Raw genomic sequence first — 15,864 nt, forward strand, 5'->3', positions numbered from 1 at the left:
TCGCATCTCCAACCAAACCTTCTTTGTTTGTTAGTACGAGGTCCAGCAGCACACCTGTCTTTGTTGGCTTCTCCACCACCTGTGCCAAAAAGTTATCCTCAATGCTCTGCAGGAACCTCCTCGACTGTTTGTGTCTAGCTGTGCTGTCTTCCCAGCAGATGTCAGGGTGGCTGAAGTCCCCCATGAGAACCAGGGCCTGTGATTGTGAGGCTACTTCCAGCTGTTTGTAGAAGGCCTCATTGACTTCCTCTTCCTGATAGTAAACCCCCACAACAGTGTCACCTGTGTTAGCCTGCCCTTTAATCCTTACCCATAAGCTCTCAGGTCGTTCTTCATCCACTCCTAGGCAGCGCTCCATACATTCCAGTTGCTCCCTCACATAAAGAGCAACTCCACCACCTTGTCAGTTTCTTTGTTCAAAATTGGCCTGAGGAAAGCTGATGCTCTGGTTGGTTGAGAAGATCTGGCTATGATCTTGAGAGCTAGCTAGGACTATTTATAAATATGACCTACTTGCGGCTGGGGAGTGGGGGATGGACCTGGCTTCAAGTTGGCTGGAAACTGTCCCATGACAGGGGAGTGAATATATTGACGAATTCTTTCCTGTTATCCACCCCTGACTAATCACGATTAGTCACATACCTTTCCTTGATGGTATATAAAAACTCTGCGTGTATTGCTAAGTGAATGTCTTCTTAAAGCTGTCAGTAACATGGACTCTTACGCTATCTGAGTGTTTAGCAATCTGTTTCATTTCTCCTTAATTTCAATTCATTTCCTATGGGAGTTTTTTTAGGTTGGCTTTTTTCTTTGCTGATAGATTTAACGTAAAGCAAGCAATCATGGTGATGTTTGCACAATCATTATGTGCATTTTTCTAAAAAATAGGAGTCATCCTCTGCTCCAAAGAGCTTACATCTAGAGCCATAAAACCATTTACCCACCTGTAGTGTGACGAAGGAGGAATAGAGGCGTTTACAAGCCGTGGATAGTTAAGATGATCAATATGAAGTGTTGGGGATGTTCCTTGGCACTATGTATTTTACTAGCATTGACTTAGCCTGAGACCTTGTTTTCACCAGTAAGTTTACTGTTAACAGCTCAAATTGTATTTGTCACAGCTGAACTCCAGATTGCCACCCTATCAATACTTAAGTGGATTTGATGTGCATAAACCAGATACCTCTGCTACTACATGCCCTGGTAGGGAACAGGGAATGGAGCTGGATGGGATTAAATTTAAAATAAACCAGAGGCTCCAAACTATACTTACCGGGAGTTACACAAGCTGTGATTCTATTCCAGAATATAGCTGTTTTCCACCTTTCCTAATGAAGCTGTGTCTGTATTCAGGCAAGAATTTAAGAATCAAAGGGTTGGAAAGAAAGAGCAGGAAGAAGCATGTCCATATAGCTCAGAGAAGCAGCAGGCAAGGCTGGGAGATGAGGAGAAGGCAGTCATGGTTATAGTTTCTTTTTCTAACTGTTTCTGTATTTTATCCAGTGACTATTAAAGGTAAAATATCTGTGTGGTCCTGGGAATAGAATTGGGGGCTCTAGTCCCTATCTTGGCCTCCTACTTGTAGTTTAAGTGCCTTGTGAGAGGGCCGCCTGGTCATGCTCCCCTTTGTGCATGAGTTTTACTTCAAAGTCTTCATGAGCAGCCTAGTCTAATTAACTGCCTTCAAATTCCCCTCCCTCCTGCTTCTCCTTCCAGTAAAAAGTATGCAAGGTTGTTTCTTGATGTGTTATACAGAGAACTTCTAGGTATTTACCTAGAAGCGGTAGCATATGGAACCATGAAAAACTCATATAGAAGGTCCTTTTAAAAACAAAATTATTTTAAAAATCACCTTTTCTTTATTTAGATCAGGAGAATTTCCTAGGACGATACAAAGCGGTCTTTAGGACTGAATGTGAAGATCCTTGGAGTCTGTCACCAAGAATTTCTCTGCTTCCCTTGAAAGAATTCACTGTCTGTGTGCACCTTAAGCTAAAGTCCTCAAATAGTCCATGGACAGCATATGTATATAATCAAGAAACACCTAATGGCAATCTCTCTACAAATAAGTATGATCTTGGACTTATGGGAGATCATGATAAATTGAGAATATGGCTGTTTGGAAATCAAATAAATATGACAGAGATGCTTCGTGAAAATACCTGGCACCGAATATGTGTGCAGTGGAAAAGTAAAGATGAAGAGATGAAGTTATTCATAAATGAAACAAAAAAAGGAAACAAGAAACTAGGTAAAAAAATGAGTCTCCCTGGAAAAGGGCAGTTCTTACTCGGCTGTCCAAAGCTGCCGGGTACAGCTACATCACCTCACATGGGAATGATTGGGGAGCTGTACATGTTCAGAATGTGGGATAAAGCAAATATAAAACATTCCCTGGGCTGCAAAGATGGCAGTATTATAGGCTGGAGAAAGGAGGATTGGGTGTATAACAAGACAATAGAAGAGGATGACTCTTTGCCCTGCGGTAAGTACAATTAATACTGTTTTTAATAGTGTTTTTGTCAAAAGTTGATCTGACTGTAACCGTCTAACACTTCAATTGCAGGTATTTTTCTTAAATTTTACAAAGCCTTTGTCTATTGGCCGTCTATAGTTAAACACTTAAAGAGATCATGTGAGGATCTGTAGCTCTCACCAACTTTTATCCAAATGTAAAAATTGTAGCAGCAATCCTTTAAAGACTTCCACTGGTTCCAGCTCTTGTGTCTGTGTGCTGTCCATGTAATGGTAATCCGAATGAGAACAGGATCCATCCAAATGAAACTCCTTGGAGTATTAGGACTTTGTATTAATGTCATCCTAAAATAGCTAATTTACACACCTTCTATTCAGGGAATAAATATAGAGACAAGCATTGCTGATTCTCATTTTGAACGTGCCTTGGGCCAGAATTTCAACAAGTGTAAATGTTCACAGCTTCACTGATCGCTGCACCATCTTTTGCTGGTTTGGTCTGGATCTGTAAAGACATACCAGAGGCTCTAATTTCTTCTCGTTTCTGTATCAGTAAGGTCATCCTTTGTTCATATGGCCAAACGGTCCCTCCCATATTCCTCAAAACTCCCCTCTGCCAGGAAAGAGAACTGTAACAAGCTTTACAACAAAATAAAATTTATTTTCAGAGAAATTTATTTTTAATATAGTTAAAATAGAGCTAAAAGTAAGAGAATCATCTTCATTCTGATGTTTGATGTCATATTGTGGACATGAAAGAGATACTTGAATGAGGTTTGCGTGGGAGGCAGTTTATCAACTGTGGTAAATGGTGTTGTCCTCTAAGGGCTTCAGAGATTTCAAGGTGACTGGCTCGCTTGGTTCGTAACATTTTTGTATAAGATAGGCCCTTCAGTTAGACTGTGGCACCAGTTTTAGCTTTGTCATCTTTATCCTTAAAAACTCTACCTACCTTTTTTGCATAGATTAAAAAATATCATTTAGCTGTGCAGTGTTACAATCGTCTGCTGGCTGGGTAAACTACAAGTTTCTTAGGGCATTAAAATATGGAGGGGGGAAAAAACCTCCGATAAATCAAGACTCGTGGCAAATGCCTTTAACATTGGGTCACGTAATGAAAGATATGCCTCTGCTGACCTGATGCTGTAGTTAGGAGCACACCTTCTGCATTGGGTTGTGTGGCTTGAGAGAAGAGCTGAAGCAAGGTTGGCTGTCTTTTGCTCGTGTGATGTGTTGGAAGGAACTCAGGCTTGGGCTGAGAGGAAGAAAACTCCGTCTCCTGGACAAAAGTCTGGTACAAGAAAAGTATTAGCTTATATTTCTTTGCTTCCTTCTTCTGCCTTTCATTTTTTGACTCTACGTTCTTCTAGATTTATTTGTATATTGATTACTAAGATTTCAAAAATTTTATTTAGTGTCTTGTTAACTCACAATGTAAGGTCCAATAAAGACTGGAGTCCCGGTTCCACTAAAGCTTACACACATGCTCAGCACTTAATGAACTCATGCTTAACTTGAACCAGGTAACTTGCTCCCCAGATTGGATCTGAAGATTTGCAAGAAAGGACATGTCTGAACTCTTTCCAAGTTTATGATGAGGGCTGATGGCAAGTTACGGACTGACGGAGCTTAGCAGCAGAAAACTTTTAGGTCTCAGTTAAAGACGTGATTCTTGCTTTTTCCACACACACAAACTTCTGGGTCCCCGTTGGTGTCTGTTTTGCAAGCTGAACAGGTGCAAACGCTGCATGTAGGTCCAAAGAGTGAAGGAGGCCTACACATTGTGCGTCACTAACCCTCCACTTATATTCCTCAGGTTCCTTTGATGTTGCAGCCAGGTAGGAGTCATAAAGAAATTATTTGTTAATTTTTTTTTACCTTCGTTATTTGGAACAGTGAGCAGATCTCTCTGCAGTTACGTATTCTTAAATACCAAGTGATGATCTTTAAAGTGAGATACATGCAATCTGTGGCGCTCTTTCTCCATATCACAGTTGTCATGCTATTTCCCATTCTCTGCAAAAAGGGAAATATCAAAGGATAAATGACTCCTATCTGGCTACATATTTTAATGTGGACAGTATGAGTGATGTCACTGTTGTCTCAGCATAATCCAAGAAGAAAAGCGCAGAGTAATGTAAAGCTTTGGGTGATTTAAGAGAGTACAAAGACATAAGAAAATAAGTTTAAAATGGTAAACGTTTGAAAAGAAGTTTTAGTTGTCTATGAGCACCAGCTCTTCAGTTGTCATTTTTTACATGGGGTGTTTGTAGGTCACCTTTAATAATACTTTGACAGCTGAAATAAATTTACTGTTTAAACATTAATCATTTCAGTTACATATTAAACAGTAACATTCTTGCTCCAAATATAAATATCTAAATTGTTGCATTGTGCATTTGTGCAAGGAGCACAGAGATAACAGGGATATCTTACGAATTTCAGTGAATAAATAGAATGAATGTTTTTTGGCCTAACTGTAAGTAGCATTACTGATGGTAAAGCTCTGTCGTCTCATCTGTGGTATTGGTGCCCTAAGAAGATATTACTTTTTGTAATGGTGAAAAACTTCTAGCAGGAGCCTGTTGATTTTTGGTTGCATTTTTTGCACAAACATAATTCACAGTTTATATCATGGCATTTTAATTCTTCTGAACTGTACCATCCAACTTTCAAGATAAAACTCTGCTGTCCTCTCTTTTCCATGCGTCTGTTTTTCTTCCTATACTGATGAACCTGCTACTGATATTGCAGGACGTTTCTTGGCTTGTGGGACAAAGTGGTCAAATATTAGTGGGAAGACTGGGAGCTGACCAGTGCCTTGTGTGACTGTTTTGCCCTTGCATGCTCAAGGAAAAGAAAAACTTGTTTGGCCTGCTGTTCTAGTTCGGATGTGTGAGCAGTAGGAGATATGATTCAGTCTTGTGCAATGTCTTTTAAAGATTTTCCCAAGCTCTGTACCCTTCTGATGACAGAATCAGCTTGCCAGAAAAGGAGGGTGGAGTCCCAGGCTCCACCTGCTCAGGCGAAAGGTGGAAACGTAGTGCCGCTTGGCTTGTCCGGTCTGCATCTCAGTCTGTTGGGTACCAAACTTTGGGCCATATTGCTGCATTTACTGAACTGGTTGTGAAGGAGATGAAAAAAGAAATTATTTGCCTCAAATAGAATTTTCTTTCTAAATTCATGAGGGCAAAAACCTGTAGAAACCTGTAGAAACTCATAAAGGAAGTAAATGGGGGAAAAAAGACATGACTCCAAAGTGCCTGTTCTATGAGTCACATGCTGTTCTGCTTTGTACCCATTAACAGAATGCATGCTTGGCCTTCCCCTTCTTTGTGTGCTCTCATTGCTTACCTCTTTTATGATATCAAAGTAGTTTTTGGAAATCAGCCTGCCAGCGAAGGCAATCTGATTCACCTCAGCCTCTAGTGTAGATCTCTGTAGGCACTAGTAGAGCTTTAAATTTGGCTGTAAATATGAGCATTTTCAAAAACAAACACACACACACAGAAACTATGTAACATCAAGTTTGGCTAAAAATATTACACTATAACTTTTCTGTCAAGGATGCTAAATTGGACTGGCCAAAGCGCCAGAGCTCTGTGTTGAACAAGCACTTTTGCTGTTGTCTTCCATTTGCCTCTGTTCAATAGCTGATGATAATCCATCATTTCTTCCATTGTGTGACCTCGAAGAGTCAGAACAGACTTCCGATCTCACAAGAAGCACTAAAAGGTAAAACTGAGAGTGCTCTTAGTTTTATCCTATAAACCTTTCAAGTGTGCCTCAAAATCTAACTTACATTGGAAGTCAATATGAGCTAATGTCTACAGAGGAACAACTGGGGAGGGTTTTTTCGTGTTACTGTTATTAATGCCACATGTGATAGGGTGATTCATTTTGGCAGAATGTTTATCCAGCTGGAAGGTTCATCCAATGCTAACAGCACCCTGTCTCTTTAGCAAATGTGAACTTAATCTGAGGAGGAGAATTTGAATGTAGTATTTTAAGTGTCCGTTTCTGTAAATGGATGGAGTTTAGAATGGTATTGCTTTTGATGTTTTGCTGTTCAAGCCACTTAGTTTTGTTCAGGAGCAAGTGCTGTGAAATGTAGTAATGGCAGGTATTTTCTCATGGCTGTATCCTAGTAACATTGAACACAAATGGAAGGCAGTTGCCTTACAGTATTGGTGACTAATGTCATACTTAGTGATAACTATTGCCTCTGAAAATATTTAGAAGAGGATTTATATAAAATTAAATGCAGTGTGGAATTGACATTTCAATATAAAATGCTATTTAGTTGTTAAGCCAAAAAATGATATTCTGTATCTGTTTAGAATTGCAACTTTAATTTTGGCCTGTCTTGTGGGACTTATTAATGCAAATCAATTTCCCCAGCCCAAATCAATTGAATTTTTTAGTGGAAAAACTTTCAACACTAAGTTTGCTATCACATGTTATTTAGAAAATCTACATTTTATTAATTTTCCTAGTATCTTTATATATATTTGTAAGTCCCTCCAGTAGCCAATTCCCCTGTGGCCTTAGCCTCAGAGAGACACATACCTACAGACACATACATCTGGGTCTCCCTGTCGATCTGCCTGGACCCTGTAGTCTCTCTGGCAGTTGACTGGGACTCTTGGTCATGCCAGTAGCCCACTGCCCCTTTGATCTCGCCCTCAGAGACACATACACATACGTGGCTCCCAAGTCAATTCACCTACTCATCTGCTAGTCTGGTTTGTTTTTGTTAGTGATCATACACTTAGTTGCGTACCCTCACTTGCTCCAGTTTCTGGCACCACTGATACGTGGGCCCTTATGACCTGTGGTCTCACTGCAGTTGCTGACACTGAGATTGCCATGCATGCACACAGAATTCACTCGCCTAGGAAAATAGTTAGAAAGGAATTTAGTAAACTAGGACAGACTGTGCTGATCAGGCACAGGGCATGGCCGGACAAACATGCTGACCACCCTTGTATCCCTCTATTTTCCCATATTTCTTCCTCCCCAGTCACTTCCTCCCTTTCCTGTGTTTGGTTTGTCCTCTGAACACCCCCATCCCATACCAAGTCTTGCACAATCCCCAAATGCTCTTCCCCTGCATCCCACCGTGTCTCCCATACCCTTAAGCAGAAACTCCCCTCAGTCCGAATGGTGCTCTGGAGAGCTGCACCTGTGTAATCGCCTTGGTGGGTTTCACACCTGGCCCATGGAGCTGATGCTCTCCTGGGACAGCCCTGGAGGAGCGTGGACAGGGTGTTGTTCCTCTGAGCAGGTGATTTGGGTTCCTCTGCCTGCTGATGGTTCCTGTGCTGTGGAGATGAGCCCTTGATGGGCTGATTGTGCTCCTGTGATGGGCCTGGGCATAGATGGGGCAGGGGCAGGTTATTATTTTGGTTTCCACACATACTGTTGTCTCTCTGCGCTCCTTTGTGCTTGTGGAGAAGAGCTTTTTATCATATAACCTACCAGAGGGTATCTTTGGTTTGGAAGAAATAATCCTAGGTGATATTATAAATGAACTGTTCTCACTTTTAGCATGTATGTTTTCAATAAATACAAGTGAAATTTTAAGCGTTTTATTTTGTAAACCTGTACCCTAACGCCGAGAACACGAAGTTTATAGCTGTATATTGTCCTGCCAGTAAAATCATCTGTTCATCTGCAGATTCCTAGGGCTGTTGCTGCTGCGTTAAGGGCTCAGTGCCTATTTCATGCCTGGATCTGACTAGAAGGCAACTAGCCCTTGCATTCTCTCACTTCTGTTTCCAGAGAGATGTGGAGCAGCACATGTGACCCTTCCCGCTGTACTGGGCCCCTGCCTCTCCGTACAACACAGACTGGGCAATGTGGGTGTCTGTTTGGAGGCCCTGGTCTAGTGCCATTCAGACTCCTATCTCCTTTTCCCAAGAAAGCATTGCAGTTGCTGCCTCAGGCTTGCTTAAAGGACAGCTTGTGCAAAAGTCTAAAGGGAATCGTGAAGCATTGCGTGAAACAGTATTAGTCAGGAGCAACTCGGTTCCTCTGAGATAAGGGAGCAAAGAAGCAGCTACCAGCATCTTAATTGTTGCAGGGTGTTGTTATCTCCAGCCACATCCTAGCTGCACCGCACTCCTCTGCTGCTGGTGGCAAAGGTGGTTGCCTGAAGACAGGTGAATCTAGGAGGGAATTGCCTTTCAAAAACCTTTAAGAAAAAAAAAGTGTACTGACCTTAAGTTAGATTGGAGGTAGGGAGAAGAAAGGAGTGCTTTTCATTCTTGCTGTTGGAGGTAGATCATTGTACATCATGTGCATTATAAGGGCTTTTTCTGTATCCTGTGTCTAATTTTTGTCCTGGACAAAAGGCATGCTATGAGTGACCATTCCTTTTGCAGGGGACCAGAACCCAAATGTTGCCCTTCCCCTTTTGACCGCTGTGCTGCAAAATCTTATTCTCCCCCTTTTCCTTTGACTGAATTGATTTTGAATTCTGCTCTGTATAGTGGAACAGCTTCAGCAGGACATCTGGAGACCATCATGAGCTAAAATAGCCTGTATGCTGACAGTTAGCTTCCCTTACACTAGGGAATGCTGTAAGCACATGGCTTTTATTGTAGAGAGGGCAAGGCACTGATATCTCTCTTTTCTGTCTGAGCTTTAAAAGAAAGGGATGAGTTCCTGCCTCAATTTTGGAAAGAGCAACCTTGGCATCAGAATCAAGGAAACGGAGCTGAGCTGTTCAGTGCCACTTGGAGTTGGGGTCTGTAATCCAAATTTAAACACACAAAGTCCAAAAAGGACTGTGGATTATCAGCTCTTGTGAACGTTGCTCTGAAGAGCCTCTCTGTAGGAATTGTCTCCAATGCCTAGCTGGGAGTTACAGGTTCAGTTCACAGGTCCTAGTAGTCAGAAGTTCGTCACTGCAAGAGCTACTTCTATTTGTGGACCTATCCTTAAGTACTGTTATTAATGAATTTAGCCTCCCTAGAAACTGGAGCTGCTCAAGTTACACTTGATCCCCCTTGTCATAAGAAGTCATTATGGGAAATGAAGGTTGTTACAGTGCAAAGAATATGGGTTTCCAAGTAAGCTTGTGCAGCTGTGGTATGGAAAGCAATGATAAAAGTTGCTAAACTGGTTTCACACCACTGGAACAGTTTCTTCTGCCTACACAAAGGTGATTCTCGAGTATTGGCTTACCTGGCTATTTGTGTTGGAACAGTGTAAAGTGGTAGGAAGACAGTAAGGGACTTACTGCTTTTGTTTTCTAGTAATGCATGTTAGTAATAGAAATGGGTGCTTATTTAATGGAGGTGCTGTTTGCTGTAGAAAAGCCCAACTCTTCTGGGGACCTACTTTGTCTCTCTTTGAATAGAAGCAAAGAGTAATGCTGAATAATGTTATTTTATATTTATTTGCTGTTTGAGTCCTCAGGAAATGTTCTCTATTTGCTGAAAATCTAGAAAGGTACAGTATATAGTGTCTTGTCTTGGGCAGGGCATTAGATAGGCTGATTTGAGCAACCTGACCTAATGATGTTGCAGATGGAAATGCATGAAGCAAATAAAATCACATTTCATATACATGAGGATTTTCTTGCTCTTATTCTTAGAGGATAACCTAAAGGACTAGCACATCTTTGGGTTTTGTACTTTCCTTTTTACATACCAACTTTAGGAATACCTTAGATTGGCCTTTCAACAGCCTTCAAATAAACTGTATTCGTTTCCTTGTCTAGTTCTTAAATATAATAAAGGAGGAGGGTTGACAAATGTAACCGAAATTGAATATTCTATGGCAGTCTCTCTTCCTCCACTGCTTCTGTTATGCAAAGGTGATACTGATGAAACACTTAGCCTAATGCTGCACCATTGTCAGTGAAAAGTCTTATTTTTAGGGGTAATTTCTAGTCACAGCAGAGATATGAATGTTGTCCTGTAAGAGAAGTCACTGTTAGATTTGTGATCCAGAAAAAATGCCCCCCTCAAACTATGCATGCCACCATAAGTTGCTGCATTCGCCAGCTTCAAATTCATGGCTTGTGTTTAGCTTATTTTGCCCTCTGTACTGCTGGATTTGTGACTGAAAGAATATAGCATCTTTTAGAGCTTGCTGCCTTCTTACTGACTAAACTACAATACTTAGATACGTCACAGGCTGACTTTTCTTACCCACCCTAGCATACTACTTTGCACCCTCAAAATTCACAAAACAAGTTGAAGAGCTATGGAACATGGGAGAAGTAGTTTGTCTTTTTGTCTTTAATGGCTATGTCTATACGGTCTCCTCAAGAGTATCTAAGAATGACCTTAAGGTTGGGAGTGACCTTAAGGTTGGATTCCTTGGGAAGAATCTTTTTTTTTTTTTTTTTTTTTAGTGGGCAGAAGCAGTATGGAGTATGGTGCCCTTTTCGGTGAGATGCTGCATGCTTCAAGATATGGGTTCCTTCTGAAAATTTGATTTTCTCCAGAGCCCTTTGGTTAGAAATAAGGGCCTCTGCAAGAAATGCTAACTGCTAACCTCTTAGTAAGACAAGACCAGTGGCAAGTAAATTTTTGGAGATCGAATTCACACTCTGTGCTAGGAAAGCCAATTGCCCACTGGGAAGGATACTCACTAAGTGAAAATCCAACTAAGTTTATATAGGATTGGTCCATTAGTTATTCACTCCGTTCTACCTTAAAAATGTATTTGCATGTTTTACCAGTGCATAACTGTTTTATTTGACTACCATTTCTACAACTTTAGTTCTACGTATTATTTAAAGTAAATATTGTGCCTTAAGGGCTTTCCCTAAACCCATGCTAGGTTTTATAAAAGGAATTATATAGGTGTCATAGTACCTAATGACTGTACAATGTTAAAAGTATCAACATCTTTGTGTAAGAGCTCTAGAACACATACCTTAACAGGATCATGTATTTTAACCTGATTTACCACAATGAAAGTTTATAATGAGAAGTCTTAATATTTCCTGAAAATTGACTATAAAAATTAAGGTTATATCCTAATCTATGAAGTTCATGCACCACTAGATGTTAAAAAGACCTGTATTTCTCTGTAGGTAAAATCCCATCTCAAATAAGGTATTTGGTATAACTTGGGTTTGATTAGTACCTCTAATGAAATAGCTTAAATTGAATACGCTGATATGCATGAATGTGCAATATTTAACTTACGCTTTTTTCTTACCTTCATGAATGTGTATTTTTTACTAAGGATATTCATCTCTCTTTTTCTCTCTCTGCATTCTTTTAAATAAAATTTAAACCTAGGATGTCAATCAACTAAAACTAACAGTTAGTTTCAAGGAAAACTCCAAAAAGGAAAGTACACTGTGACTCATCTAATTTTTAATATATTCATCCTGCCATGTTTCAGAGTTGCTGCTTTACAAAGTTCATGCAGTTTATGGCATTCAACAAAAATGGACTGAGATTTCTTTGTCTCATCGAAGATTTGAGACTCCAGACTGCATCTATTTTTATTCTAAGTATCATTCTGGTATAGCAATAGAGTCTGTGTCTGTATTTCCATAACAGCTGAATGGGCTCTTCATAAATCCTTTCGAAAGGCAGGTATGACTCTCACTGTTAAATACTATTGTTAAATGGAATGGATTGTGGGGATTTGATATACTCTGATGACAAGCTTTCTTTAAAACTTATTTTCCTCCAGCAAAATTGGTAAATGCTAGACTCTCAGTTGCAACACCTCCTGTAAACATCCTGTAAACATAAGGGGTAGAAAATTGCTTCGCGTGTGGGACAGATTATTGCTAATTCCTTTCTGATAACTGTCTGCACCTGGCTGGCAAGTGTGTTGTGAAGTTCATTTGGAAAAGGCACTGGTATGTTTCATCAGTTTAGTCTTCTCTTTTGGAATAACATTCTTTTACATTCATTTGTAAGGGAGTAGGATTGGATGAACTCTGCAATTTTTAAGGTGCTCAGAAATTGAATGATAGATGCAAGGTACTTAAGCAGCAGCCTTTTCTGCCAGCTCCCTAGACAGGAAGCATTCTGCATGGGTCAGGGGAAGAAAAAACATGGAAAGGTGCCAAATCTGTGCATCTGGCAAGAGTAACTGCCAGCTGATGTGTTGTGGTACCTTCCAAGGTCAATGAAAGATGGATCATCGGTGATAAATATATTTAGAAACAGAAGATCAGCATTATTTATAAGTTGATTGGTACTAGAATACATATAAACAAAAAGATAATACATTTACTACACTGTTGTGCCTGACACTTCTTTTGGTAGCTATGTTTTATAAAGGTATAGTTTTGTGTGCATTTGTGTAATTTTGCTATGAAGGACAACTTTTATATGCAATATATCAAATCAGATATATGCCTGTATCACAATGTCCTGCAACCAAATCATAAGGGTAGCAAAGATGTATTCATTTCCAAAACGGAGCGAGCTTGGAACCAGAAGTTTAATAACTCTAGATTATTTACATGAAATAATTGGCATATAACTTGGGGTGCAATTCTTTGCAGTAGATGTAACATTGATTTTTAGCAAAACCTCTCCTACGCAATCTGACATGCCAGTCTGATGATCAAATGGGGAAAATTTCATCTAAATGAAAATCCTCTAAGATGAGACGTGAACGTTTCCTTTTCCCTGTCTGTGTAGGCAACTAGATGACCTCTATGTGTTATATTCACATATATACACATATATAATACATAATATATACGTATATATGTATATATTATGAGATTTAGTCTCATATTCTTATGTCCCGACTTTCCTGTCTGATCACGCTGTACTTTTAAGGACTTTCAAAACCTGTTTATTGAAGAAAAGCTGCTCCAAATAGCCATGATTTTTAAGCAACTTGCATTGATAGAACTTTGCTGTTTCATGTATGTAACTGAAGTACTTATTTGCATCTTTTTACGTCCTAATTAAAATGTTTACATTGGAACTGGAATTCTTCCAGTCAATTGAATAGTATTTGAAAATTTAATAATAGATTCTTAAAAATAAGCAAATGATAAATGTATTTGGCAGGTTGACTTTATTGATTCATGTATCTGTTTACTTATTATTGCCTCAGGAACATTTATTCTTACTTTTGTTACTTGCTCCAGTACTGTGTCAGACAAGATTTAATTCCCGCATTACTTGTACATTAGTTAGCTTTTTGTTGCCTTTCTTTCTCAGATGCAACTTCACAGCGAACTGCAAGCACTACAGGTTAGAATTATTGTTGTTACGGGTAGACTATAGAAATAGGACCAAATTCAGACTTGATAGAGACAGAATTTATTTTGGGAGTATCTTTGGGCTCGGGTATGCTTTATACCAGGGCTGAATTGCTATGCTTCCTTTTTTCCTTATTCCTTTTTTTTTCTTCAAATTTTCCCTGTGCCTAGCGTCTGTGGTCAAGAACATCAGTGCTGCGCAACTGCGTAGAGACTCCATAGTTGCATTGGAATTTTTCAAGTACGAGAAAGATGGATAGGAATTTTAAAAGCATTTAAATGAACGTGGACCGTGGATCCTTGCAGGACAGAGGAAATGGATAGCTTGTGACTGGGAGTAGAAATAACATCAAATCCTTTAACGTTTAGATCCCTGGCTGTTATCCACCCATACCTGTAATAAGTGAAAATTGTTAGGCCAGGGAAGAGTTCTTATGTAAAGGAATTTCCTACAGAGCAGACAGTAATACCATGGAACTGAATCAGTGTGATAGATAGTCTCCTTTGTAGCCTCAGTACAAACCCAGATTTAAATGGTAATCAGGGATTCTTTTTGTGCCTTGTGATTCCTCTAGTAGAAATCTAGGTATACAACATGACAGTGTCTATCAATGAATGCAAAATACTATTCCTTACTGTATTTATACATATATAGATATGCATTTGACACTGGTTAGAGGATTCAAAAGCTGATGGAATAAAGTTAATGGCTCTGTTTTTGTGGTGGTGTTGCTATATTGTAAATAGAAATTCAGGTATAAGTGGAACAAAATTTGTTAAACTAAAAAACTTTCAGGACTGATTTGTTGAGTATTAAATTCATATACTGCTAATTCCCATTTTTAGTCAGAACTTTGTGTGTTGCCCAGGGGAAGTCATACAGGTGTATGGTCATCTTTGTATATTCTTCTTTTTCTACCTTTTAAATTTACCCTAAACTACTTTTTCTTCATATTCTTTATATACTACAGATGTAGGAACTGTTTGCCATCTTGTCTACCTTTTTTACCTCTTTGTGTGAATGTTGGTTTACTTTGTAATTATGATATGTACTTTGTGAGTATCTATGGAATAGATGTCCCTTTCTTACACGCACCTCCTGTCCTCCCTGGCTTTTCTCTTAATTTCTCTCCTTCTCCTGGTATTGATAACGTTTCATTTTCTTTCCTGTATACAAATGAATGATTCATCTGCATCTTTTTTCCACAGTTGAGCAAAAAAAGCTGTGTGGAAGCACAATAGTGTGTCCCTGTTACATTTGTGTTTGCTGCTATGTAGTATAGTTGTTCTTCTTCACTGAAGCAACTGGGCTGAAGTGGTTTCTGGAGACACTGGCAATGGAAGGGCAGTGGGGAAGCTCGCAGGCTGGTATATGTCTTCCGTGAGTCCAAAAGTGATAAACTGAAAAACAAATTGAACTCACTAGAGTTCATCTTCTAGCTTTTCAGAAAGATTCAACACACATTTGTCAGTGAATGCAAAGTAGTTTTGCAAACAAGCTTGAATTGAGGCTTTGTTTAAGTGACAGGCAGAAAGTTGGCACGTTCACATATGTGAGGAAGGGGCATCTCTGGGGCGGGAATGAACTAGGAAATGGTATTTGCACTTTCTTCTTTGTCTGCCACTTAGACATGGCCATCTTCAGAGTCTGCTCTGGGGTAGAGCTAAGCCTGATGAGAGCAAGCTGGCACCATGATCTGTTGTGGCAACGTTGTTCTAGACACTCTTCTTTTTTGAGCAGGGAATACTTACCTTCCGGACAGAGTGGCAGGAGCAGGTTGAGGGATTTTTATTTACCTTCCGGACAGAGTGGCAGGAGCAGGTTGAGGGATTTTTATTTTGCCATTGCAGCTCAAAGACCTGTTTAACTAAGTAAGAATATTCTCTTCTGATTTTGTTGGTAACTCTGTTTACTGGGTAAAGCAGAGGTAGATTGACGGGAAAGATCCCTAAGGAAGCAAGGAGAAAAGTCAGGTAGGGATTCTGACCTCTGCTTGGAAGGGAAAAGCACATCTTACTAGTTCCTTTAATGTGTCTGGAAAAAAAGCTGGTGGTGTCCCAGTAGAAAGTTGGGGCCAGAGGGGGAAATGGGCAAATTACTTTCAGTCCTCCTGAAAATAGGTAGGAGTGATTAAGGAAGGAACAGTAGTCTCAAGGCCTTATTGACTAGAAAGTGCTCC

The 15,864-nt window shown here is 39.7% G+C and overlaps 1 protein-coding gene across 5 annotated transcripts in view; it reads left to right on the plus strand.

Annotated features, from left to right (window-relative positions):
- The window catches only part of ADGRG2 (adhesion G protein-coupled receptor G2), a 68,617-nt gene that overhangs the window by 17,820 nt on the left and 34,933 nt on the right, over positions 1 to 15,864 (plus strand). For 4 of the 5 annotated variants that reach the window (XM_068918564.1, XM_068918537.1, XM_068918554.1 and 1 more), the window contains exon 3: positions 1,868 to 2,485. The exons of the other annotated variant lie outside the window; for it this stretch is intronic. In XM_068918564.1, the coding sequence (XP_068774665.1) occupies positions 1,868 to 2,485 (618 nt within the window). The remainder of the gene's footprint in view (positions 1 to 1,867; positions 2,486 to 15,864) is intronic. 5 annotated transcript variants of the gene reach the window in all.

Source organism: Struthio camelus, chromosome 1, assembly GCF_040807025.1.
Source record: "Struthio camelus isolate bStrCam1 chromosome 1, bStrCam1.hap1, whole genome shotgun sequence".
NCBI lineage: Eukaryota > Metazoa > Chordata > Aves > Struthioniformes > Struthionidae > Struthio > Struthio camelus.